Source organism: Stenella coeruleoalba (genome assembly GCF_951394435.1).
Source record: "Stenella coeruleoalba genome assembly, chromosome: 2".
NCBI lineage: Eukaryota > Metazoa > Chordata > Mammalia > Artiodactyla > Delphinidae > Stenella > Stenella coeruleoalba.
This window is the reverse complement of record NC_137147.1, coordinates 60,698,332-60,725,076: the sequence shown is the minus strand read 5'-3', so window position 1 is coordinate 60,725,076 and position 26,745 is coordinate 60,698,332. Positions and strand designations below refer to the sequence as shown.

Sequence of the window (26,745 nt, the reverse complement as noted above, 5' to 3'; positions counted from 1 at the left end):
TCACGGGCCTAGCCGCTCCGCGGCATGTGGGATCTTCCCGGACCAGGGCACGAACCCGTGTCCCCTGCATCGGCAGGTGGACTTTCAACCACTGCGCCACCAGGGAAGCCCTGGACTACAGTTTTAAACTATTTCAAGTAAACTGTAGGAGTGGTAAGTGAGGATAGAAGAGGTTTTAAAAAACCTTATTTTTACTTTTAAAGTTTTACCTTTATTTATGAGGTGTATCAATTATGAGGTGATGTAAAACTGGAATTAGTATGTGGAATATGAAATTCAGTAAAGCCAAATTGATTATTTCAGTTAAGAGGATAAAGTTTTCTATTCATGGGGATATACATGGTGGGTCAACCTAAATTAAATAAACCATATCTTTTTATGATATGATTTACTTTTTGAACAATAAGTAGACAAAGATATCTTTGTTATTTTTCAATATTTATATTCACTGAAAATATAATAAGATCGTATATACTACATGCTGGAAATACTAAAAGGAAAAGAAATTTGCCATCTATTGGGTAGATAAATGTACAAAAAATGCAAATGTAATTAGATGAATGCTATAAGAGATATATACACAAGGTGAAGTGAAGCATAGGACAAAGAATAGTTTTTGTGGGGAGATTTGAAAGAATGCAGAGCAAGTTAATGAGTGTGCCAGTGAGCAAGGTGGGAAAGGCATGCTGAACAGTGGAAATGTGGATGAGAAAATGCAGATGTGTATCCCAGGTTATTAAATCATACAGTAAAATTCTTAAATTGAAATGCATTGAAATTGGTGCGAAAATAAGATATCTGAAGCACCCCCTGTTGAAATTAGCTGTGAATACTGGAGTAGTGTTCTGAGTTATCCCTAGGTATTTTCAAATTTCAAAAAAAGCAGCATTTAGAGGAATTGTGTACAGCAATCAGATATTCACTACATATTGCCATTCTTCTTTTTGTGGAAGAGAGCGGATATATATTTCCTGGCTTATTGTTAAACAGCAGTGAGTTTAGGAGTCGGTTTCACTTCTGCCTTCCCTGTATTTAGGTCACGTAGGATATAATGAGAGGACAGCCCTCTTGCTTCAGTAGTAGCTATGGCTGCCTTGGATGGTAACCACAACCTGTACGTACCTTTCCACAGAGAAGAGAAAGCATGATCAGCTGCTGTGTCACGTGTGTACTTTTCCAGTATTCCTGCATAGTGCAGAGGGAAAGGAGGACTGCTCCAGTGTCAGGGTAGATGTTTGCTCTTAACAGAACTATGTGAGAAATTAGGTCTTGTCTTAGAACTGAGAAATCACAGAATAAATTCTACAGCCTAATAAAGATGTCCAGACATTAAAACCAACAGTTTGCTCCTCTATTTGCACATTTTGCTAGCTTCCATATATCAGGAGCTTCCTTATGAATTATATCGTTTTAAATATTACAAATTTTCATGGGAAATTGGTTTCATAGAAATGGACCATCTTTCTCTTTTTTTGTAATGTGCTTATCTCTCTTGTTTGTAATTATATAATTATATAAATATGGAAAGTCCTGTAATTACGTGGAATGTGGCAAGCTTCAGATTTTTCATATTGGAAAGCCAGAGTGCCCAAGTGGCAACCTAAATAATATTTCTATAGAAAGTTTGCGTTTGTTCATTTTTTTTTTATTACAGCCTCTTTTGGTGAAATGACTTATTTACATGTTTTTTAATATTTCTGTCCCTCTTAATTGTCCTGATGCCTAACTGAGGGCGTTCAGAACTGATAATCAGTAGCTTTTGTATTTAACTCTGGAAGAACAAGCTGCTTATGATGACCCAACAGAGACATGAGGAAGGTTTGTGAAAGGGGTGTATTCATCCAGCTCTAATCCTTATTTTCAGAAAGACAGTGTCTTTAAGTGTTCTCTAATTAGTGAATAGATATGGTTGTAAATTCTTGTAGATACCTCTTTTGTAGGATAGAGGTGGATGCCTGGCTTGTTTAAAATCTTTGTTTTACATTTCTTTTAAGTGAAATTTTAATATGAACATTTGACAATAGAAAATAGGAAAAGTAATTTTTATACATATAATTATTCCTATTTTATTAGTATGCTCCATTGTGATGTTTCTTTTTTGACATCATCATAATCGGAAACTTGAATATTGTATAAGAGGATGTCTACAAAATAAAAATAAGGTTTTATGTTTTGTTTTCCTGCTTGCTCGTTTGCTTTGCTGATCTCCTTGTGTACATAAAATAATGTTTACTTCTATGAAGTAAATTCTTTTTGGGTTTGGTAAAATTGCTTCTACCAGTCACTGAGGAAATGTAAACTAGGGAACAAGACACTGATATTTAGTCCTACCAAGAGGAAATATATTGCTTCAGTGAACTGAATATAAAACATGATCAGTGAAAACACCTGGAAATCAAAAAGAACAGATTTTAGTTATGCTTCTCTTTTTCAAAGAACTTAATGCTTAGCTATTGTTAGTACTAGAGAAGTAAGTTGGCAGTGACATTTGAAATATGATAAATAAAAGCCTACCGAATGTCTGCTTCTACTCTTAGCACTTGTCTGATTTCCTTCTCCAGAAATTGCATAATGGAAACTACCATAGGGTTAATGAGAGTCAAATACACAACCCTACTTGTTGTGATAAATATATTCTCTATAACTGTGTAATGATAAAGCCATAGTTATTGAAACTACCAAAGTTATTGAAACAGTCGGATAGGAGCTTTTTGCCTTTATCACCTGTATTATTAATTGGAGATAATTACTGCAGAGCAGCTGGCTGTTGGTTTTAGGGGGCATCAATTGTTCTTCTCACCCAACTGTTGGCTAATAAGGATAGTCAACACATCTGTTTCAACAGCTGGTAATTAACAAAAGCCTAATTGCTGCAACTCTTTTAACATCCAATCTGTGAAAAAGAAGGGATGTAGAAGAATATTATTTACTTTGTGCTTTGCACTCTCTGAAACCAGTTTCTCTTTTTTCTCTCTCCCTCCACTTTTTTTTCCTTACTTTGAACACCACTGCCTTTGTATGAAGCATTGAATGGCAAGAGAACACAATATGGTAATCCAGAGCTTAACTTTTTCAGATCTTTGTTGGTGTTTCTTATTGCAACATTTCTTTGCTAACTTGCAAGATAAAATGGATCAAAAGCATTTTGAGTAGTTCCATACAACAGTTAAAATCCGCAGCAGTGTGCCCTAGGCTGTGTTGCTGTTGTCTGCAGCATCCAAAAGGAAACAGGGAATTCTCTTTTTTTCATGCTTTTCACATGCTTAAACACAACTCCCAAATAATTCCACGTTCATATACAGAATTTTCGTTTAAATTAATGTTTATATTGATTAACACAAATGAAGTCAGGTTTAGCAGTTTCTCTTCCTTTGTTTTGTCATCTCTTAAATACTTCAGTTGCTTTGTTTAATGCCTCTATGTCAACTTAAAGTATTCAAGAAAATTTTTAATTTGTATGTGAAATCTTGCTTCCTCTGTTTTTCTTTAAAATGTGTTTTGGTCTTTTTTAGAACTTTGTCTTTAATTCAGATAACTTCAGTTATTTCTTGTTGATTTTTAAGATGGCTAGGAAATTTACTGGCTTAGTGTTAGAAACCAGAGTAAAATGGTTTCACAAATGAGAGACTTATAAATTAACATTTCTTTTCTTTGAAATTTCTTAGTACTCTTATTTAATTATGAACTATTTCAGTAAAAATATCTTTCATATAACCTTGGTTATAAAGCTTTATATTTATGTTTTATATAATTGTAATTTTTTGCTAATTACATATTAATGTTTAACTATTTAAAAATTTCCATGTAGAATATAACTTATTAAGATGTTGTTTTTCTTTGTATAAGAATATATTTTTCCAATTATCATGGCTGATTTTTCAGTAACCTTTTCCATAGTCTTACATTTTCTTTATAGCCTATATATATAAAAACTTTTCAATGAATGAAATTTTTATTTTTATTAATTAGAGATTACATGTTCATACTGATTTTCCTTTTAATACATTCATAAAATTTTAGATTAATGTTAAGGTTAATCTGATAGATGGTGATTATGGTACTCATTTAATATGAGTATTGGAAAATTCCTTAGCAAAAATGTTACTCAAGTTCTCTTGAATAAACTCGCTTCACTAACTTTTCAGTTGGCAGTATTTCTACGCCGGCAGTTCTTTAATTGTTGTTAGGTATGTTGAAAGGTATAGAAGAAATTCTACCCAAGTGCTTGCCATGGACTGAATTGCAGATTGCATAATTTCAAAATTTTTTGCTGGCAGGATAAGTTTAAGTTTAGTTCAGCAGGTGTTCAGGTGATGAAGTATATTATAGATGTAGTGAAAAAACATACAAGATCCTGAACAAATAAACAAAATACTGCTGACTAAAATTCTAACTAAACAGAAGAGCACCGGACTGTAGAGAAACGTTTACAACTCCTGTAAAGGAGGGGAATATTGTCATTTTGGGAAATGTTTGCATCTTGAGTTTAAATAAGAATTTAATTTTCTCTGTGTGCTCATGTTCTTAGGTAGTACCAGAGAGAGCAAGCTTGGTGAAAGGAATGTATCATGCCATGAGAAAGGAGAATGGACTTTTGGGGGGAACTCACATTCCAGCTGATGCTTTAAGTGTTTTCTTGCATATAATTTTTTTTTCCAGAGGAAATAACCTCAAGAACAAGTGGTGTGATAGACAGAAAATCAATAATTTAATGGATATTCTCTGAAGACTATGAATACTGCATGATTAACCCGTTTTCTAGACATTAAAAGAAGCAAATCTCATTAAATGATGGATAGATTATTAGTGAAGCCAGTGAGATGGTCAGTGGTTTTGTACATATCGGTATAAATGACTTTCAGGGGTGTAGTCAAGAAGTCCTGGGAGCCAGACATCTAATGGGATCTAACTAGCAACAAATTTAAGATAAGGTAGTATCTTCTGAGATAGAGTTCATTCAGTGGAAAAGATAGCGCCTCCACAGTCTGAATTAATGGACAAAGAAATGGTTCAAAATAAATATGTTAAATTACCTATGGCTTAAAAATTGAATGATATCATACACTAAAAATAAAAATACAAAAATAAGACTTTAAAATAAATGACAGTGAGCAGAAAAGGAGCTACAAATTGGAGTCAACTATGTTACCTTTAGAGTCATCACAATAGGATATAACAGCTTGTTAAAAGTTGGAGAAGAGGTTGGCAAAGTAGTTAATGTACAGACTCATGATTGTTTATTTAATGGATAGTTAAGAGTTCTATACTCAAATTCTGGTTCTGACACTAACTTTTATTTATAACCTTAAAACCTGAGACGTTTAAGTAAATAATTTCCTAAGAAGTGGTTCTGCCACCACAAGGAATTTTTTTTCCTGAAGGATTCACGGTGTTAAAGGTAGTTAATGGGGAATGTTTCAATTTCTATTTTTCAACATTTTATCAATTAAATAATTACTTATATATACTTTTCCCCTTTAAAATAAGCAAGGCTATGATAACTTCTAAGTATTTGTTAAATTAGATTATGTGGCAGTTATTGGAAATCAGACATCTAACAAGCTTATGATACAGTTTATCACTCAGCTGAACCATGCTAGCTGCTGTAGTGATTCTGACCATTAAACTGTTCTAAATAGTTTTCATTATTATATTATATTGTGTTTATTGTAGAACAAAGAGGCTATTGTTTAAAGACAGGAAGCAAAAGAAATACTAATCATGTCACACTAGTTAATACAGAGCTTAAAAGTTATGATATTGAAAATATTGTTAGGGTGACTGTGTTCAAAATTTTACTTTACGTTTCATATATTTGGATTTTAGACTGGATAGCCACACAGTGGGTTGTTCTCAGAGAAGGGCTTGCAAGTGGCAATCTGAAACCTTCTCTTGTATCTTTTCTATTTAAAAGCAATTCAGGAAAATTATTAAAATAATTAAATCCAGTTAATGTACCAAATGTGAGAATTCCAAACATTAAATTATAAAAACAGTTTGGTCTACTTTTGATTGCATAATATGTGTTAAATTTCAATATAGGCTTTTCCTTCCTGAGGTGTGGCAAGAACATACTGTGGCGACCGTTGTGCTGCTGACCTGCCAGGTCCTGGACAAAATCTAATTCATGCATTGCTAGACTCACAAAAAATAGAGGAACGCTTCCAAAGATTTTACTTCACCAAAAAATTGGGAGTTGAACCAGAAACGTCCCCCACTGGTAAGCAAACCAGTGTACCCCAGCTACACCAGGGGCAAACATCTATAGAAGTACTTTGATCTTCACTTGGGATCCCAGTCTGAGCCAGAAACTGCAGCATTAATCCAGACTTCTTGAACTTTATCTAGGAATTGTCCCCACTGGCTCCCTGATGAAATAGACACAAGTTCTCCTGAGAGAAAGGCATCGCCAATTTAGTCCAGCACAATTCCCATAAATTATTATCTGGAAAATGTGAATTCACAGCAAAGGTCAATCAAGCACATGAGAAAGAAAACCATTATAAATGGTAGTCAACAGACACAACAAACCCAAAAAGAGAACACACAAACACAATAAAGTCATCTGTAGAATATAGAATAGCTATGTACGAAATGCTTCAATGAGTATTTAAATAAATAGATTATGAATCTCAACTATGTGAATAAACCACAGTGTTTTCTAGGAAACACCAGGCAAATCTGAAAAAGAATCACATACAATTTTCAAAAAAAGAAAAAAACATGAAAATAACACATTTTCAGACAACTAAAAATTGAGTTAGTCATTTTCAGCTTTGTATTAAAGAAACTTTCTTTAAATAGAAGGAACATGATTCCATAAGGCAGGGGCCCCCAACCCATGGGCCATGGACTGGTACCAGTCCACAGCCTGTTAGGAACCAGGCCGCACAGCAGGAGGTGAGCAGTGGGTGAGCAAGCGAAGCTTCATCTGCCGCTCCCCATCCCTCGCATTACTGCTTGAACTATTCCCCCCACCCCCCAGTCCTTGGAAAAATTGTCTTCCACGAAACCAGTCCCTGGTGCCAAAAAGGTTGAGGATGGCTGCCATAAGGAACCTTCCAGCCAGGAAGGAATGAAACACAAAAAAAGTGACAAGTATAGAGGCACATTGACTCAAGAAAATAATATTAATAATGTCCTTTGGGTTCAAACCTAAATAAGATGAATTATAATACATTTAAAGAACAGTAACAAATAAATTGGGAGGAAAGTAAATAGAGTTAAAGGATTTTAGGTCCTCCCATTGTCCAGGAGTATTAATATTAGATTTATGATAAGTCAACTTGAGTCTTGTAATTTCTGGGATAACTGTTAAAAGAATGTGAAGGAAGTATTATGTTCAAATAAAGAAGAGGAAATGTGATAATAAAAGAACCCAAAATATAACAAGAAAAGGTAATTTTAAAACAAAAATGTAACAACTAGCAGGACAAATAGAAAGCACAAAATAAGAATGTATACTTAAGCCCAAATCTAGAGGTAATTACATTAAATATAAAATGATCAAATGTCCCAGTTAAAAGACAAAGATTTTTAGACTGGAAAAAAATACAGGCAAACCTCATTTTATTGCACCTTGCTTTATTGCGCTTCACAGATACTGAGTTTTTTACAAATTGGAAGTTTGTGGTAACACTTTGTCAAGCAAGTCTATCAGCACCATTTTTCCAATAGCATTTGTTCACTGTGTGTCACATTTTAATAATTCTCACTATTTCAGACTTTTTCATTATATTTGTTATGGTTATCTGTGATCAGGGATCTCTGATGTTACTATTGCAAAAGGATTACAACTCACTGAAGGCTCAGATGATGGTTAGCATTTTTTAGCAATAAAGTATTTTTTAATTAAGGTATGCACATTTTTTTAGACATAATGCTATTGCACACTTAATAGACTACAGTATAGTATAAACATAACATTCATATGCACTGGGAAGCCAGAAAATTCATGTCACTTTGTTTATTGCAATATTCACTTTATTGTGGTGGTCTGGAACCGAACTCGCAATATCTCAGGTCTGCCTTTATGCTGTTTACAGTAGTCACGTCTAAACCTAGGCATGTAAAGAAGATTGACGTTAACAGGATATAAAAAAGATACGCCATGCAAACACAAATAAAAAGAATGCTGTTGAAACTCTATTAATATCAGGGAAAATAGAATTTAAAGCTGCAAGGTTTTTAAATTCATTTATTTTGCTTTATATACAATAGGTGAAATCATGGCTCACTGACAAGATGGTTTCCTGTCACAATGCAGTGTTACCATGCAAGCACATGGTTGCCATACAACCACTATTAACTCCTTTTTTTCCTTCCTATCATTATGTGCCCTGGCAAACCTCTTCTAGAACAGTGTGAATTTCAGGTATTTTGTTTCATCGCCCCCAGAAACATGTTCATCTAGACAAATCAAACATTTCCTTTCTTCATTTCCCCATGTATCATTAACCAAAAGCTTATAAAGACCAACAGATATTCAGTAGGCTCTATGTAAACCTGTAGTCTCTGGCACTCTAGATACATAGTCGGCAGACTATGGCCTCTGGACCGGCTGCCTGTTTTTATAAATAAAGTTTTTTTGGAATACAGCCATGCTTGTTCATTTATATATTGTCTATGGCTGCTTTCACTTTACAACAATAGTTGAGTAGTTACAACAGAATCTTTATGGCTCACAAGTCTAAAGTATTTATTATGATCATAGTCCTTAACAACCATGCTTTAGATGACCACATGGCTTGAACTTACACTTTAAGCCCAATTCCTTCTCACCTTATTGACCTGTTACTTGATACAATGCTATTCCTTACTGACATAAAGTTATTTCCACAATAATTTCACATCAAAGTTTTAATCGTATCTATTGTACAGCTTATATATTTGTTCACTTTGATATGGCTATACAGTATGGTAAGTTATCTCATTTTATCATTGTATAATCATCCTGAGACATGATGATTATCACCCCCATTTTATCAAAGAGAAAATTGAGGTTCAGTGGCTCTAACCTGTTCAATTATTTATAGAATAATTCAAAGAACTAATTGCTGGAAGTCAAATCCAAGTTTGTTCTTAATCACTGTGCTGTGCTCTCTTTCTTGCATACTTCTCTCTACCCTCCTTTTCTCTGTTTCATGGTTTCTGCTAACTGCTCATAGGCCATTGTCTGCCTATGAATGTTTTTATTTCTGCTTGCATTTCTTTGCTCTCTCACGTCAGATGATAGATCACTAGACAGTGCATATATGACTGCTTTTAAGTCTAGAACCTGATCATCCTTGGTCTGAGAGACATGACATGAGGACAAAACCTAACAACCTCTGAGGAATAACCTTTGAAGAGCAATACACTGTAGTAATATACTGTGGTGGACAATCCCAGTCTTCCTGTGAAGGGGAAATGTAATTGAAATCAGTAATTTGTATCTTTCTGATATAGTAGCTTCTAATTTCTTTAGATATCCTTTTGCAGTGTTTCTTTACTAGGTTCTTAACATGCTTCTGAGGTTCAAAAGTCAAATACTAGAATGGCTATAGTCATATTGTTTGAGCAATTGTGTAATTAGACATGTTGTTTGAAAACATCTAATAAGGTATCTTACAGATGTGTTTAATAATGTAGCACAGTCTATATACTTGGGGTTACTCTGTAGAACACTTCTATCAAAACAATTAACACACATGTTAATTGCATGTTAATAATAAGCAATATTTTCCAGATAGTTGTATTCTAGTTCCAACTTTCCTTCTAACCAGCTATGAAACCTTGAACAATTTCCAAATGTTTCCCTAAACGTGTTGTATTAGCAACAATTTCCTAACCTAAAAAAAGTAGGGGACTGTATTACTTCTGAGATCCTTTTCAGGTCTAACATTATTTGATTCCGTGATTTAATTTGTGCTGTATGTTTCTTTATTTAGCAGATATCACACATAAGATCAGATGCCTATGGACTTATATATACTACCAAATGTAAAATACATAGCTAGTGGGAAGCAGTTGCGTAGCACCGGGAGATCAGCTGGGTGCTTTGTGACCACTTAGAGGGGTGGGATAGGGAGGGGTGGGAGGGAGACGCAAGAGGGAGGAGATACGGGGATATATGTATATGTATAACTGATTCATTTTGTTATAAAGCAGAAACTAACACACCATTGTAAAGCAATTATACTCCGATAAAGATGTTAAAAAAAAAAAAAGATCAAATGCCTCTGTTCTCTGATAAAAACAGATTTCTGTTAATGGTCTTGCAGGTTCCAAAGGAAGGCTTAACTGTATCAGACTATTACTATTAAAAACACATTCAAAAACAAACATAACAAGATGTTAAAGTAAGATAAAAGTGGTTTCTCCACAATATCCATAACAAATAGTGTTCAGTGATGTGAATAGTGTAGTCTTTTCTTTGTCATTCCACATTACTAGGTAAAATTCTAAGGAAACGATGTAGTTCATTTCTAATCCAGTAGTAGTACGAATGGTTGTCCTATTTAGATGGCATTGCTAAAGATATAGTTTAGGAATAATGAGATACTTAATTATAAGGTTAACCTAACATTAGTTAACCAACGTTTTTTTTCAGTCATTTAAGGTAAATAATTTCTGGAGAAGTGATAATATACAGCATAGTAACAATACTGAATCATATATTTGAAAGTTACTATGAGAGTAAATCTTAAAACTTTTCATCACAAGAAAAAAAATTTGTCATCATGTGAGGTGACGGATGTTATCTAAACTTATTGTAGTATTTATTTTGCAGTATGTATATACACCAAATCATTACGTTGTACACCTAAAATTAATACAATGTTGTGTGTCAATTTTATCTTAATAAAACTGGAAATAAAAAAAGAGAAAAGGTACAACACACACACATACACACATACATCCCAGAATGCTGTATATTGAAGTATAAGGGAGAAATATGTATTTTGGACCAAATAAGCTTGAATATGTATTTGAGTTCTGTCAGTCACTAGCTCTGTTATATTTACAAGTTGCTTAATGTTCATGAACCTCAGTTTTATCACCGGCAAAATAGGGATACTAGGAGCTATCTCATAGGTTGATTGTCAGGATAGACTATAGTAATGGATTTCAAGTACTTGGTACAATGTCCAACCCATAGAAGGCATTCAACAAATGGCATTGCTATTGTATTGATAGTTAACCACAAATGGTTTTTGTTTTGTTTTGTTTTTTATAAATTTATTTATTTTTGGCTGCATTGGGTCTTCGTGGCTGCACGCAGGCTTTCTCTAGTTGTGGCAAGCAGGGGCTTCTCATTGCGGTGGCTTCTCTTATTGTGGAGCACAGGCTTTAGGCACACGGGCTTCAGTAGTTGTGGCACACAGCAGGCTCAGTAGTTGTGGCCCATGGGCTCTAGAGCGCAGGCTCAGTAGTTGTGGTGCGTGGGCTTAGTTGCTCCACGGCATGTGGGATCTTCCTGGACCAGGGCTTGAACCCATGTCCCCTGCATTGGCAGGCGGATTCTTAACCACTGCACCACCACAGAAGCCCTTGTTTTGTTTTTTATTGAAGTATAGTTGATTTATAATGTTGTGTTAATTTCTGCTGTACAGCAAAATGATTCAGTTATACATATGTATATATACATTCTTTTTTATATTCTTTTCCATTATGATTTATCACAGGACTTTGAAAATAGTTCCCTGTACTATACAGTAAGACCTTGTTATTTATCCATTGTATATATAATAGTTTGCATCTGCTCACCCCAAACTCCCACTCCATCCCTCCGCCACCACCTCCCCCTTGGCAACCACAAGTCTGTTCTCTTATGTCTGTGAGTCTGTTTCTGTTTCACAGATAAGTTCATTTGTGCCATATTTTAGATTCCACGTGTAAATGATATCATATGGTATTTGTCTTTCTCTTCCTGAGTTACTTCACTTAGTATGATAAGCTCTAGTTCCATCCATGATGCTAAAATGGCATTATTTCATTCTTTTTTATGACTGAGTAGTATTCCGTTGTATATATGTATCTTCTTTACCCATTCATCTGTCAGTGGACATTTAGGTTGTTTCCATGTCTTGGCTATTGTGAGTAGTGCTACTATGAACATAGGAGTGCATGTATCTTTTTGAATTATAGTTTTTTCTGGGTATATGCCCAGGAGTGTAATTACTGGATCATATGGCAACTCTATTTTTAGTTTTTAGAGGAACTTTGTATTGTCGTCCATCGTGGCTTCACCAACGTACATTCCCACCAACAGTCTAGGAGGATTCCCTTTTTTCCACACCCTCTCCAGCATTTGTTATTTGTAGACTTTTTAATGATGACCATTCTGACTGTTGTGAGGTGGTATCTCATTGTAGTTTTGATTTGCATTTCTCTAATAATTAGCGATGTTGAGCATCTTTTCATGTGCCTTTTGGCCATCTGTATGTCTTCTTTGGAGAAATGCTTATTTAGTTTTTCTGCCCATTTTTCGACTGGATTGTTTGTTCTTTTCTGTTCTTGAGTTGTATGAACTGTTTGTATATTTTGGAAATTAATCCCTTGTCGGTTGCATCATTTGCAAATATTTTCTCCCATTCCGTAGGTTGTCTTTTCATTTTGTTTATGGTTCCCCTTGCTGAAGCACAGATGTTTTTAAGTTTTATCAATTTAGGCAGCACATTTGGCAGTTTCTTTATAATGTATATAACTTAATAGAGTATATAACTTTTAAAGTATATAAACACACACACTTATCATGTGACCCAGCAATTCCAGTCCTTGGTGTTTATGTAAGCAAGAGAAATGAAAGCATATTTCCACAAAATGATCAATATGCAGATGTTTATAGCAGCTTTATTAAAACTGCCAAAAGGTGGAAACAATCCAAATATTCATCAACTGGTGAATGAATATACACATTGTACATCCATGCAATGGAATATTGCTCAGTGATATAAAGGAATGAACTACGGATACATGTAATAATATGAATGAATGTTAAAAGCATTAAGTAAAAAGAAGCCAAATTCAAAAGGCTGCCTACTATATGATATTTATATGGTGTTCTAGAAAACAGAAACCTATAGGGGTGAAAATCACATCAGCGGTTGCCAGGGGCTGCGTGTAAAGGAAGGACATTGACTGCAGTGTTGCATGAAGGAACACTTTGGGGTAGTGAAAATATTCTGTATCTTGACTGTGATTGTTATTATATGACTCTATACATTTTTCAAAATTTACACAACTGTACATTAAAAATGGGTGAATTTTTACTTTGTCTAAATTATAACTCAATAAGCCTGCCTAAAATAATTCATCCATGTGTATACTTACATATGTGATGCATGTGTTGCTTCAATAAAATTTTTGCCTAAAAATTCAAGTTTAAAAAGTGCTATACTTCTGTAAAATGTTTATCGTACAGTTGTCCATACAGTTGTCCCTCGTTATCTGGAGGGCATTGGTTCTAGGACCCCCACAGATACCAAAATCTGCGGATGTTTAGGTCCCTTAGTCAGCCACCAAGTAACTGTGGGTGTGGAACCCACAGATACAGAGGGCTAATGGTATATAGAAATTCTGACTCACTGTAGGCTTTGCTCAAAAATATGTTTTTAAGTATGTTTATCCAAAATTTCAAGGTAGAATATAAATATAAAGATTCCAAATAGTAAATAAAAAGGGGAATATAGATATTTTAATCCAGTATAAGTAGAGGGAAAAAGGAACAAAGGAAAAGGATGCCAAATATGAAAAACATGTAAAAATAAGTCCAAATATATCTGTAATCCCAATGTACTGCACATGTTCACAACGTGTGAAGGTAACTATAATCAGAATAGATACACGTATTAATACAAATAAGAGTCAAAAGCATAATACTGTCCAAAAAAGCAATTGTCTGCGAATGTGTAGAGTATCATTTATATACAGTTTAGAAACGTGTAAACAATCAGATATATTATCTGTAAGTACATAACTACATAGTAAACGTATAAAATATTCTTGAAAATGATGAACCCAAAATCATGGAAGTGTTTCACTTTGGGGGTTGGAGGGAAGGAAGGGAATGTAGCTAGTGAGTGCAACACATGGGTTGGGATGGAGGATTTCTTTTTTAATAGGAAGCAAAATAACAAAAATTCTTTTAAATTTAAAACAAGGTTTTTAACAGTGTGTAAAGAGTACCATCAATATTGTAAGTAGATGTATTTAGTTGCAAATATACATATATGCTTGTATGTGTATAGGCTATTTCTGGAAGGATATATAACAAACAGGTAACTGGAAATTTCAGAAGGAGATTTGTAGTACTGAAGATTGGGGATGGGAGATTTACAAATAATTACCAGAAATATGGGAAATATGATGACAGAGAAACAGGAAAAGTATGTTGTTTGCTAATTTTTTGTTTTTGAGATGAAATATATTTTTGACTTATAATGTGATGGAATCATATGATGTTAATAATGGAAGTAGGAAATGCAGTAGACGTAAGTGGCACATTTAAGTTAGTTAAATTTTCTTACATTGCATATACCGTAAATCCAACTCAAACTAGCCTAGGCCAAAAAAAAAAAAAAAAAGATTTATGTACCCAGGAAGTCCAAGAAATGGATCTAGATCTGTCTGGTATACCAGGATCCAGGATACAAATGACCTCATCAAGATTCAGTTTTCTTCTGGGCCTAGTGGGATGTACTACTCTGTTTGAACGATCTAGATCAGATATACCTGAGGTAGTGGAGAAGGAAGTTCATCCTAGCCACCAAGACTGAGCAGGATCACTGTAGCAAAGTTGACCAGGTAAGCGTATATCTGATAAAGTAGCGGAAGGAGCTTGTAATGCCAGAAAGTTTATAATAACTTTGAACATAGTCACCAGGGCCTAGATACAAGATTAGGCATTTGGAAGTAATAAATTAAGTGGATTGCTATGAAGCAACACCAAATCTTCGTAGCCAACTAAATATAGGAAGAGAAGTGAAATATTCATTATTACCAAAGCACGGGAATTTACAGTTCTCATGATCTCATTTTCATTGTAGAAATTTCTTAGGCAGAATCTTCGTTATGACTTTTTCCAGCTAGAACAGTGTTGGTTTTGTTTCTTGGTTTGGGTTTTTGGGGGATTTTAAGTTTGCTTTTTGCAGAAGTACCAGGTACAAAATCTTCAAAATAATCATCTAAGGTATTTAACATTGTCACATATTTATTTAGCAAATTCTCAATTACCTGTCAAATATTTGATATTTCTTAAATTACATGCAACAGGATGTCTGATGTTTTGTAAGTTGAATGTGATATATCTTTTTTGGGCAGTTCTTTTTGATTTGTTATTAGTCGCATTGGGTATCTGGTCTTCCAAGTTACCATTTCAATCACATATTATAGTATACTGAAAACTGGCAAAGCTGTTAATTATTGGCATCAAGAACCAGCTTTACATGCTTTTTTAATAATTTTTGAGACTGTTTCATCTATAATTCTAGAATGTGACATGTTGAAGCAAGCATACAAGCATCTTAAATTTAATTAAAAAGTAACTTTTTGTTAAAATTTGCTAGCCCAGATAGAGAACTAATTAATTAATTTAGTGCCTAATTTTATATACAAAGATCTAAACTGCTGCATGCTTTTATAATTCTGCATTATTAAAATAGAAAAGTGGCATTGTCTAATGTTCATTTATATTACACTCATTAATTTTCCTATGAGCAGATTTCACAATTTGTCTTGTGACTTCATTCTTATGCAAGAAAATAATTTCAGTGAAGTCATATGATTTCAGCAAAATTAGTGAATTTCTGCCCCCAACTTTTTTTTTTTTTTTTTTTTTTTTTTTTTTTTTTTGTGGTACACGGGCCTCTCACTGTTGTGGCCTCTCCCGTTGCGGGTTAACAGGCTCCGGACGCACAGGCTCAGCGTCCATGGCTCACGGGCCTAGCCGCTCCACGGCATGTGGGATCTTCCCGGACCGGGGCACGAACCCGTATCCCCTGCATTGGCAGGCAGACTCTCAACCACTGCGCCACCAGGGAAGCCCTGCCCCCAACTTTTGATTACTTTTTAATTATTACAATTAGTGTAGTTTGTGAGGTATGTGATACCAGTTTGCTTTGTGTTATCTATCAAACACCATTTAAAGTGAAAGATAGCCTTTTCATGGAAATTAAACTTTGAATAAACAAAACTGAAATCTGACTTACCAGTACCATACTTTAAAAGTTGGGTTGATAACTCTTTTTGACTGTGCCTGAAATTCAGTGGGAATGATGGTTGGAAGGTAGCAATTCTTTTAAAATTACTAGTTTGAACCCTATTGAAAAACTGATTAAGACTCTTTAAAATTGGAATATTATAGGCAGAGAAGAACAATAACATCCCTTGAATAAAATATTTCTAACATTCAAGATTGCTGCCATTCTCCCTTTAGAGATTTTTTTTTTTTCTGCAGAAAAGGAATTGAAGAGGTTAAATCATATCTGTAAGAATCAGGTTGTAGTCTTGTGTATTTTTTTTCATGTTAAATATCAAAGATGGCTTAACATATTTAGAATTTTCTGAGTTTCTATTAATAAAGTTAAAAGAAAATCTAGCAATCAGGCAGCGGAGCCACATAAAATTTATATGTGAAACACCCACTGCGCTTATCTCTAGATAATGCTCTGAACCCACGTTCCACTTTCTGAATTCCGTGTATAAAGTTAAACATTGCAGAAAGGCATATATCTGATGATACAGATGAATAAGGTTGAAGTTTAGTAATGAGCAAAGTTGGTAAATTTAATATGTTCATGTCTTTAGTATTTCTGTTATTAATATAATTGGATTATTTTGTGGGAAATTATGAACCACTACTAAAAATATGATAGGTTTTAAACTCCCAGAAATTAAAGTCTTCTATTCATACTATAGCACTGTATTTTAATGTATCAAACTAATATTAAGTTTCTTAAAATATTAATTGCAGGCAAAGTTGTTAGCTATGCAACAAGCCAGAGAAACTGCAGTTCAACAATACAAAAAACTGGAAGAAGAAATCCAGACACTTCGAGTTTACTACAGGTAAAATTCTTTTTATCCTAGGCATAAATAAATGTTAGTTTGGGAAATGTTTCTACCTAATTTTATAGTGGTGAATGAGGAAATACCTCAATGAAATTAAACATTATTCACTTAAGACATTTTTGTAGTTTCAGAATGATTCAGGCCTAAAATATTAATTATTGTACCTTTTTTCCTTCCTGTATTTGGTAAAGTAAAAGTTTAGGCTCCCATTATAAAATGGGAATTATAAAATTTACATAACTCTTAGCTAGTTGTCTAAATGGAAGCTGCTTAGCTCTTGAGCAATTTGCTCATCTAAATGGCACCTCTAAAGTGATGGCATACATTTTTTAAATAGTACATGAAAAGCAGTTAATAATAGCCTTTCACCTATCATAGTATGAGAAGTTTCTAAAGGAAGGCCACTAAAGGATTTTTAAGACTTATTTAATTTATGCTCCAAGAATAGTTGTGAAATTAATTCAGTAGGTCACACTGGCATTTTTAAATGAAAAGAAATAGAATAGAAAATGTCAGAGTGCAGAAAGGGTAAATATTGTTTTGTGATATTTTTGTTTCAGTTTTGTGTTGTGTGAGAGAGAAATAAGATTGTGTCTTGGGCTATATTTAAAATATATATTCTCACAGTGGATCATAGTTTAAAAAAAAAAAAGGTTTGAAAAGTGATGTACGATGCCCTGCATATTTTTTAATACTTACAAAGATTTTAAAAACCTCATCTGAAATGTAAGAATTCACTAACTGGGGCTGTAGGTTATTGAAAGATTTTTTTAAAATTTAGTCCCCATCTTAAAATATAAGTGCATAAAATGTAATTAAATCAAAATCAGTTTTACTGAAATAAAATACATGTGCCATTATTAATATATTAATAATTAAATAACTAGATCTAACAGCAAGTCTATTAAAAAACTGTAATTTCAAAGTAGTAATGACTGTAAATGGTATTTTGAGGATAACTGCAAACACTGAAATGTGACATGAAAATACCAGTGGTTTCTATGGCGTAAACTCTCAAGAGCCACTAATAATACTAGTATAGTTTGTTGCCTGTGTTCATAATTGTAGGAAATACTGTATTTACATGAGAGTGAAAAATAAAGATGAAAATTTTTTCCCACCCTCATGTGAAGAACCCATGTTTTGGAGCAATGTTATTGGCATATACAGTAATTGGTTATTGTTACGAGTTGAATTGTGTCCTTCAAAAAAATATATTGAAATCTTAACCCCTAGTACCTCAGAATGTGATCTTATTTGGAAATAGGGTCTTTACAGAGCTAATCAAGTTAAAATGAGGTCATTAGCATGGGCTTTAACCCAGCATGACTGAAGTTTTTATAGAAAGTAGATATTTGGGCACAGAGCCACAAGCATAGAGGGAAGACTATATGAAGACCCAGGGCAAAGACAGCCTTGTGGCTGGAGTGATGCATCTACAAGCACATGAATACCAAGGATTGTCAGCAAACACCAAAAGCTAGAAGAGGCATGGAAGGATTCTCCCGTACAGCTGTCAAAGAGGACACAACCCAGCAGAAACCTTTATTTTGGACTTGTAGCCTCCAGAACTGTGAGACAATAAATTTCTGTTGTTTTTGTTTTCTTTTTTCTTGCGGTACGCGGGCCTCTCACTGTTGTGGCCTCTCCCGTTGTGGAGCACAGGCTCCGGACGCACAGGCTCAGCAGCCATGGCTCACGGGCCCAGCCGCTCCGTGGCATATGGGATCTTCCCGGACCGGGGCACGAACCCGTGTCCCCTGCATCGGCAGGTGGACTCTCAACCACTGCGCCACCAGAGAAGCCCAATTTCTGTTGTTTTAAGCCCCCTAGTTTGGGTACTTTGTCACAGCAGCCCTAGGAAACTAATACGGTTATCAAATACCAAGGATGTTTGTTGGATGACTGCCTGTGGGGAATCATTTGCTTGCAGTTAGAATCAGTAGGCACGTAGGCAAGCAGAACCCTGATAGCGGTTGAAGACGTCCCATCCTTTTTTTTTTTTTTTTTAAGAGGGTAAATGTAACAGTCTTTCATCTGTATTTTACACCAGTGAATTCTCATCTGTAACTGCATTAGAATCACTTGAGGAGCCTCTAAAAATCCTGATCCCCATCCCATCCCAGGCCAATTACTTCAGAATCTCTTGGGATAAGACAGCTATCAGTGTGTTTCAAGCTCCTTAGAAATTCCCATGTGCAGCCAAGTTTGAAGGCTGCCATTTTACACTCACACTTCAGTTAGCTGCATTAAATTAGGGTTGCTTCTTGGTAGAATAATAGAAGCATTTATTAAACCCTTTATTAAGACTTATGAATAATGTGTGATTTGTGCTCAGACCTTGGATATTGCAATATGGTATGTAGTAGTTTCACCCCATTGATAGGAAGAGTTTTTATGGAAAACTCTCCTGCCATCCTTGTGAGATAGGACAGCAGGTGCTCTGTTGTTAAAGTGACAGCGTCTGAGAATGCTGAGAGCAATGCGATAACCTTGCAAAAATTGACATTACTTACTGAAAAACAAACCTTGATACCGGTTCTTGATGCTCCTTCTCTTTGCTGAATTGCAGAAGATTATTGAAAGATTTTTGAAAATTATGAAGCTTAAACAGTTATCTTTCAAAGACTTTTTTTAATCTACATGAATCTAACAGAGCTAAATAACCGCTTCTAAATAAAGAGTTAACAATTATTGGCTCAAAGATAAGCTTCACAAGGACCCCTCTCACTGCTACTTTTTTTTTAAAAAATCTGCTAATGATGTCGTTAAGCTACAGGGATTTGCAGTTGACAGCCCTCCCTTGCGTGACCTTATATAAATGAACCTCTCCAAGACCATTTTTTTTTGTAAAATAAGAATTATAGTACGTATCTTACAGAGTTATTTTAAGTATGTACAGCTCTTAACACAGTATTTGGCTTGTTGTTAGTGCTCAACTAATGTTAAGATAAACTTATTTTTACGACAAGAAGTCAGTGAGGTAAGAGTAGAATCAAAAACTGTGATATCACTGAAGCCAAGGATGGAGATTTTTTTTAAAAAAGTCAGATGTTTCTGAATGGTTAAGTAAGATGAGGGCAAAAAGTATCCATTTTGTTTGAAATTAGGTGGTCATTAGTGACCTCTACAAGAGTAGTTTTAATAGAGTATTAGGTATAGAAGCCAGTTTTTTGTAAGTTCAAGAGTGATTTGAGGGAAAGAAGCATAGAAATTTGGACTATAAAGTGATCCTTGAATAAACTTGAATAAGAAAGATGTTAATGATAGTTGAGAAGAAAGGAATGTGGGTTAAGGATTTTGATTTTTGATTTTGAAAAATGGCAGACACTTGAGCATGTTCATGGCACATAGGAAGGAGCCAACAGAGAGAACAGAATTCCCCCAAATTTAGAAAGAGATGGAATTGAGAATCTGCAGGAGGGTTTGAACAGGAAGATGATCACCTTGTGCTTATAGACAGGAGCGAAGGAGATAAGAATAGCTGTGAATGTTAATAAATTTAAGCTCACAATTAATAGTTCCCTTTTTTTAAGGTATAGAGAACATACTGTGAGGATATACAGAAATTTATTTTAAATGGAACAGGAGTAAGATCCCTGGGATGTAGAATCCTAGGAAGGAAGAGGCAATTACCCAAAACAACAAAGTTTAAATTTCCTGGAATCTCAGATTCTGCTTTAAGTGAAAGTAAACAATATTTCTTACACACCTGAATAGATGGTGATTACAAATCCATACGTGAAACACAACAAATTCATAGAGATATTACCATTTTTTCTTCTAAGTTTCCTCTGTTATAGAGGACAAGGGAAAAGTTCCATATTTATTGTGAAGAAAACCAAGACTAATTCTGTAATTTTCATGTGTGTTTGCATGTTTGTATGTATGTCATCATAGATAATGGATTTTTTAAATAAAGTTTAAGAAAAAATACACTTTCAGTTATGCAAATCAGTTTTACATGCAAATATATATATACATACATACATACATGTATTTTATCATGTCAAAGAAAGTTATTCATCAATGATTAAGAAAAAATACACTGAGAAAAATCTAGGAATAGGGCAGTAAGCTAGAGCCAGGAGTAAGTCAGCTTGCATGTATACCATGAAACAGGGAAAGAATAAGCCTCGAGAATAAGTCTGGCTCTCAGACTTTCCAGCAGCCAAAGCAGAAGAGGATGTGTGATCAGTTATTAGTGTTAGGAGCAGATTAAAATATACTGATGACATTTTTTCTACCTTGCCTTTACTTCTACCAATTGGTGATACTGACGTTATTCTTTTTAAATTTTTTTCCAAAAATCATTTTCTTTTGCTGGGTTATGCTAAGAGCTACTGTTATTATAAGCATCCCATTTCCCTGAATGGAAATAAGGAATATGGAAGTATATATTGATATTACGAGGTTTCTCTATTCTGTTTGTTTCCTTTGAGGTTTAGAAGACTTTGAATACTTAGAAAAGGAAATGTTGGCCTTTTGTGTCCTTTGGCATACTTAGAGACAGAGGCAAGTGAGGTGAATGGGTAGGGATACTAAACTTACCATTATAACTGATGGCTGTTTCACATTAAAGCAGAAAGTATAGCAGGAAAGGAATAACAATGTGAAGCTTTAAAATAAATTTTACATATTACTAAAGTGCTATTAGTACAGTCTTAGTACCTCCTTTGTGCCGAATGCTCAGTTCATTTGCAACAGCTTCATTAGTCTAAACAGTTTCATCAGGGAAGAATCTTAAACTTTTAAGAGTTAGATTTGTATTTAGTAATGATCTTTTCCTGTTCTTTAAACCTGTAGTGCTGCATTCCTAAGCTCAGGAGGCATAATAATAACAAACTCTTTTCTAATCAAGAGAAAGCCTAAGTTTCAATGTTTGCTGATTTTATAGTGCTTCCTTATATTTCCTTTTGCTTAAAGAAAGTATAAATTCAACTGTGTAGATAAGAATTATCCTGTTGTTTAGTGCCAGTAGACTAGGATTTAATATACTTGTAATAGTAGCAGATTATGTTTTAAATTTTTTTTATGTTTTGTGTAATTCCAAGTGAGAAGTTGTGATGCCTTTCAGAACGTGGTAAATTTTGCATTCTAGACCAAAAATATTGAATAGTGTGCTTCATATTTTAAGGTGATATGTTTCCTATAATTGTAATGGTATTTTTTAAAGTAATTAAATAGAATAGTTAAGTGTTTGACATAGTGAATACAGGACTAAAAATAAATCCTACTTACTGGGTTCATGATATACTACATTTCAAAGTCACAGAAGCCATAAAGATAGAAGCCATGTAAAATACACTCAAAAAGAGGGTGAAGTGCTTATTTTCTACATTCTTTTTATAAATTTTATTTAGTGTGGGTGTTTTTTACTTCTTTTGTCCATTTTTTGGTCTGTATGTATGTTATCCTTAGCAATCAGAAATATTACTGACTGTCACTAGGAACTGGTTGGGTTTTTGTGTGTGTGATGGTGATAGTTTTTCATTCAACTATGTGTTCTTTTAGTCAGAACTACACATCAATTAGACAATCAGCAGTGATGATAGCATGCAAACTCTAGCCATGAAGCAACATTTTTCTCAATGCAAATCCCTCATCAAGAGGGGTTGAACACTCGATCCTGACCTCTTAGTTCTATGTTCTAATCAGTTGTGCTAACTGGACTGCCCAAAGACATAAACATTTTGTCATATATATATTTTCTATAAGGACTAACTATCATGGAGCTGTGTCAAGGTACCATACTGCCAAAGCAGTAATAAAAAGAACAAAACAGTACCTGAATTCTTCCATCTTTCCCATTGATCAAATTTTTTTTAATGTAGGCAAGCTGCAAGCTTTCTAGGTTTCAATTTCTTTAACTTGGACTTGAGGCTTTCTCTGCTTCTAACATTCTGTGAAATTTATAGCCCTTTTATATGAGGCAGATTAATTTTTTGTTTAGTGATGTTTAGAATCAAGAACTGTCTTCTTATACCAATGAGTTGCACCTGTATGTTAGTTACTTCACCTATGAACAAATAATGTCTGAGCTGCTTATTATGAAAATCAGGGAGGTGATTTAGTTGAATGCTTTTTGAAAACTGTAAAGTACTGTGCAAAGGAAATATATTAATAGTATCATTGATCAAAATACTCTAAAAGTTTTTGCTTTATTGACATATAAGACAACAATTAAATTACTACAGAGGCTATTTCTAACAAAATATTTTATGTCTTTATGACTTTGTATCCAGACGGACATTTTATTTTGCATTATTGAGTTTCACTATTTTCTGTGCCTTATTTTAACAATAAGTTATAAGAATAAGACTAAAATTCAACGTGTATAGCTCTCAGGTGCTCTTTTTTATTCTATAAAATGGCCCAGCTTTCTCTTTTAAAAACATTTAACAGGGGGCTTCCCTGGTGGCGCTAGTGGTTGAGAGCCTGCCTGCTAATGCAGGGGACACGGGTTTCTAGCCCTGGTCTGGGAGGATCCCGCATGACGTGGAGCGGCTGGGCCCGTGAGCCACAAGTACTGAGCCTGCGCATCTGGAGCCTGTGCTCCGCAACAATAGAGGCCGCGATAGTGAGAGGCCCGCGCACCGCGATGAAGAGTGGCTCCCGCTTGCCACAAATAGAGAAAGCCCTCGCACAGAAACGAAGCCCCAACACAGCAAAAATAAATTAATTAATTAATAAAGTGTCTCAGGTTGATGTGTTTAATACCTTCACAAATATTTAAAAAAAAAAAACATTTAACAAAATATTTTGCCATTTAATCATTGTGGTTAGCAAAAGGTCCAAAGTTAGAATGGGCTTGCCAATTATAGATCCTGGAGTTTGCCATCTATTAACATTATTTTTATCAGCTTGAGAAAAATTTAGTTTTATATTTGTTAAACAAAAAAGTAAAGTGTTTCCCTTGTTCTTGGCACTATTATTATAGTTCCACAGATGCCTGTTGCCTTCTACATAGGTAATCTTTGACTTGTCCCTTTTTACAAATTTAATTAGTAACCAAATTTTGCTAGATTTTTCCTTGCAATGTCTCCTTCTTTGCAAAGTTCCTGCCTTAGACCAGACTTGTATATTTTCATGCCCAGGCTTTTCTAGCTACTTCATCTACTTGTCTCCATTCTTTACTCCTCTTAAGATGCCTGAAACGTTATTTTCAACCTCTCAATCAGCCATCAACAGTATTTAGTAATACCACTTTACCTATACAGTAAATTCCAAACTCTTTAACCTAACACTCATGAACCCTAGATATTGCCACCACCTCTTTGTTTTTGTTGTTTTGCCACCTCTTTTTCTGATTTAGTATTCCACTAATCATCTTTTTACCTTCTGGTTTCATTCATATTTGTGTCACTGATGCTAGTACACTGCCTTACACATAGTAGGCACTCAACAAATATTCGTTATACTAAATCAACTATTACTTGCACTCTCAAAATGAACTGTTCGCTCTTTCCTAGACACACACACCCCCCACCAAATTTCCCACTTCAGTACTTTCTTTTAGTCACCTTATTCCCCCTGGAATACTCCATCTCTAACCTATCAGATTCTTATTGAGCCTTTAGAACACAATTTAAGTACTATTATGGTAATCTTTTTCTGATCTTCTCAACCAGAAGTGATCTCATTCTACCTAAAATTAACTACCATAATTATTCACAGTGCTCTCTCACAATACATACCTCATGCTTACCTATGTAATAGTTGTATGAATATTTCTCTTAATTTCCCTGCTAAGGCTTCTGTTCTTTATATATAATAGGCCTTCATTAAATATTTGCCAAACAAATGAATAGTCAAATTTAACACTAGATTGAAAGTTTCTTCAGATTAAAAGTTTCTTCTGCAGAATGGTAGTCTGTGTAATACACGTAATAAGAACAATGATGAGTAAATGATTGGAGATAACATGGACTTACTTCACCATTTCAGTTAGTCAGTTGCAGGGGTGTGGGGCAAGATGAGGTCTCCATATGATAAAGAAAGTATCATCTGCCAACAAAGTTTCTTTTTTTTTTTCCAGGCCAACAGTGTTCAGATTTGAAAATCATTATCAGAAACATTTGTTTGGATTTTACCTTTCTTGAAATTTAGGATTAAAAAAAAGCTTAGGAAACAGTATCATTATCCCATGTTCATTTGCAATATTGTTTCTTATAGTGAAAAAAACAACACTGAAAGATCTGCCCACTGTGGGGACCCTTAGCGTGGCATGTGTGTTAGGGTTCTCCAGAGAAACAGAACCAATAGACTGTGTATATACAGGGAGAGAGATTTAGTTTAAGGAATTGGCTCATGCATTTGTGAGGGCTGGTCAGTCTAAAATCTGCACGAGAAGCCAGCAGGCTGGAGAACCAGGAAAGAGCTGATGTTGAAGTTGTGAGTTCCAAGATGCAGAATTCCTTCTTCCTCGGGAGATCTCAGTCTTTCTCTTAAAGCCTTCAGCTGATTGGATGAGGCCCATCCATATTATGGACAGTAATCTGCTTTCCTCAAAGCCTACTGATCTAAATATTAATCATATCTAAAAAATACATTTGCAGCCACATCTAGACTGGTGTTTGAACAAACATGCAGACACCATAGCCTAGCCATGTTGACACATAAAATGAAATTAACCATCACACCTGTGTATTTCAGCAATTAGCTGAGGCTTAGTAGAAGCTACCTTCTCTAAAAGGGGCATGCATTTACCATTTTACGACATTTTCCATCCTGCCTACTTCACGCATTTAACATCAACTGCCTTAATCATATAGGCATTTACGTTTGTGACCCCCTGATGTGTGTTGTGTTCTTATGTTCTTATTTAACTATAAAAGAAGTATTTGTATACATATAACTATGCACTGGCCCCTGGCTACCTCTCTAACCTCATTTCTTAACATGTATGTGTCTACTCTTGCTTCACTCCAGCCACACCAGCTCCCTTATTATCTCAAACATTCTAAGAATGCTCCCATCACAGGACTTTGACATTTTTTTCTCTGCTTGGAGTGATCTACCTCCCACCCCCACCCCGGTGTCACAAGTCAGCTTCTCACTTTGCTCCACTTTCTGCTTAAATGTCCCTGACCACACTGTCTAAAATAACCTGCCTCCTCACTGCATCACTCTATTTGTTACTCTCCTTTATTTTTCTTAATAATGGAAATTAATAATTCATTAATAATGGAAATAAGCCTACATGACACTATACTATATTTGTGGATTGTCCTCGAGAAATTAAATTCTGCAAGGACCAGGATTTTGTTTATTTACCATTGCATCTTATACCTGAATCCGTGCTTGATGCCTCCTTCATGGTCAATAAAATTTTTTCTGATACATCAGAAACTCAACAGCAGGTGTTCTGAGAAGTGGAACTATGTCTAGAAGTTAGGTTTATTATGTGTGTGGTGAATGAGAGGAGAGGAAATTTTAACTTGCGTTCATAACCTAATCAAGTGTTTGAATTTTTTATGTGTATATATTACTTTTATATAAAAATGAGTTTGCAAGTTTTAATGCCTTTATTCATAATAACCTGCACAAATTAAATTTCACGCCTAGAAGAAAATAAGCTTCTATGAAAAATAGGTCTGTAATGTCTACATATGTGCGTGTATAATATATTTATATCAGTAAAGTTCATCTCTTTAATATATTTTATTAGTGTTGTGCTTTACAACACAATCA

The 26,745-nt window shown here is 34.6% G+C and overlaps 1 protein-coding gene across 2 annotated transcripts in view; it reads left to right on the top strand.

The window, feature by feature from the left end:
* The window catches only part of MIPOL1 (mirror-image polydactyly 1), a 299,590-nt gene that overhangs the window by 183,321 nt on the left and 89,524 nt on the right, over positions 1 to 26,745 (top strand). Inside the window, exons 11-12 of one of the 2 annotated variants that reach the window (XM_079912919.1) lie at positions 16,955 to 17,049; positions 23,458 to 23,560. In XM_079912919.1, coding sequence (XP_079769045.1) covers positions 16,955 to 17,049; positions 23,458 to 23,479 — 117 coding nt within the window. In that variant the 3' untranslated portion in view covers positions 23,480 to 23,560. Of the gene's footprint in view, positions 1 to 16,954; positions 17,050 to 23,457; positions 23,561 to 26,745 lie in introns of those variants that run through there. The other variant, XM_079912918.1, reaches the window with a different exon arrangement.